This window comes from Borostomias antarcticus, assembly GCF_949987555.1.
Source record: "Borostomias antarcticus genome assembly, contig: scaffold_401, whole genome shotgun sequence".
NCBI lineage: Eukaryota > Metazoa > Chordata > Actinopteri > Stomiiformes > Stomiidae > Borostomias > Borostomias antarcticus.
The window spans coordinates 37,501-39,377 of record NW_028176307.1 but is presented as its reverse complement, the minus strand read 5'-3'; the positions used below and the strand labels follow the sequence as shown (position 1 = coordinate 39,377).

The window sequence follows — 1,877 nt, the reverse complement described above, 5'->3', positions numbered from 1 at the left end:
GTGGTGATGATGGGGTTAGGGGGGGCTGACCTGTGTAGTGGTGATGATGGGGTTAGGGGGTGCTGACCTGTGTAGTGGTGATGATGGGGTTAGGGGGTCCTGACCTGTGTAGTGGTGATGATGGGGTTAGGGGGTCCTGACCTGGGTAGTGGTGATGATGGGGTTAGGGGGGGCTGACCTGTGTAGTGGTGATGATGGGGTTAGGGGGGCTGACCTGTGTAGTGGTGATGATGGGGTTAGGGGCTCCTGACCTCCTGACCTGTGTAGTGGTGATGATGGGGTTAGGGGGTCCTGACCTGTGTAGTGGTGATGATGGGGTTAGGGGTCCTGACCTGTGTAGTGGTGATGATGGGGTTAGGGGGGGCTGACCTGTGTAGTGGTGATGATGGGGTTAGGGGTCCTGACCTGTGTAGTGGTGATGATGGGGTTAGGGGGGGCTGACCTGTGTAGTGGTGATGATGGGGTTAGGGGGGGCTGACCTGTGTAGTGGTGATGATGGGGTTAGGGGGTCCTGACCTGTGAGGGTTAGGGTTAGGGTTAGGGGGTCCTGACCTGTGTAGTGGTGATGATGGGGTTAGGGGGGGCTGACCTGTGTAGTGGTGATGATGGGGTTAGGGGGGGCTGACCTGTGTAGTGGTGATGATGGGGTTAGGGGCTCCTGACCTCCTGACCTGTGTAGTGGTGATGATGGGGTTAGGGGCTCCTGACCTGTGTAGTGGTGATGATGGGGTTAGGGGGTCCTGACCTGTGTAGTGGTGATGATGGGGTTAGGGGTGCTGACCTGTGTAGTGGTGATGATGGGGTTAGGGGGTGCTGACCTGTGTAGTGGTGATGATGGGGTTAGGGGGTGCTGACCTGTGTAGTGGTGATGATGGGGACGCCCCCGATGATCTCCGTCTTGTAGGAGACCTGCTTCACGGCCCCGAGGACCTCCTGAGGGGTCTCTGCGCTGGGCTGGGGGTCCCCCGACTTGGGCACCTGACACACCACCACATCAACAACATGTCAATAACATGTCAATAACATGGCGATAACATGTCGATAACATGTCAATAACATGGCGATAACATGTCAATAACATGGCGATGACATGTCAATAACATGGCGATAACATGTCAATAACATGTCGATAAAATGTCAATAACATGTCGATAACATGTCAATAACATGGCGATAACATGTCAATAACATGTCAATAAAATGTCAATAACATGGCGATAACATGGCGATAACATGGCGATAAAATGTCAATAACATGTCGATAACATGGCAATAACATGTCGATAACATGTCAATAACATGGCGATAACACGGCGATAACATGGCGATAACATGTCGATAACATGGCGATAACATGGCGATAAAATGTCAATAACATGTCGATAACATGTCAATAACATGTCAATAACATGTCGATAACATGCCAATAACATGGCGATAACATGTCAATAAAATGTCGACAACATGTCGATAACATGTCGATAACATGTCGATAACATGTCAATAACATGGCGATAACATGTCAATAACATGTCGATAACATGTCAATAACATGTCAATAACATGTCGATAACATGTTGATAACATGTCGATACCATGTCGCTAACATGTCGCTAACATGGCGATAACATGTCAATAACATGGCGATAACATGTCGGTAACATGTCGATAACATGGCGATAACATATCGATAACATGGCGATAACATGTCAATAACATGGCAATAACATGTCGATAACATGGCGATAACATGTCAATAACATGTCAATATCATGTCGATAACATGGCGATAACATGTCGATAACATGACGACAACATGTCGCTAACATGGCGATAACATGTCAATAACATGTCAATAACATGTCAATAACATGTCA

The 1,877-nt window shown here is 48.1% G+C and overlaps 1 protein-coding gene across 1 annotated transcript in view; it reads right to left on the bottom strand.

Moving 5' to 3' along the window:
- Nucleotides 1-855: 855 nt before the first annotated feature.
- The window catches only part of LOC311328658 (pleckstrin homology domain-containing family A member 1-like), a gene marked incomplete at its 3' end in the record, with an annotated part of 9,813 nt that continues 8,791 nt past the window's right edge, over nucleotides 856-1,877 (bottom strand). The window contains exon 6 of the mRNA XM_084462604.1: nucleotides 856-978. Within this exon, the coding sequence (XP_084318730.1) occupies nucleotides 856-978 (123 nt within the window). The remainder of the gene's footprint in view (nucleotides 979-1,877) is intronic.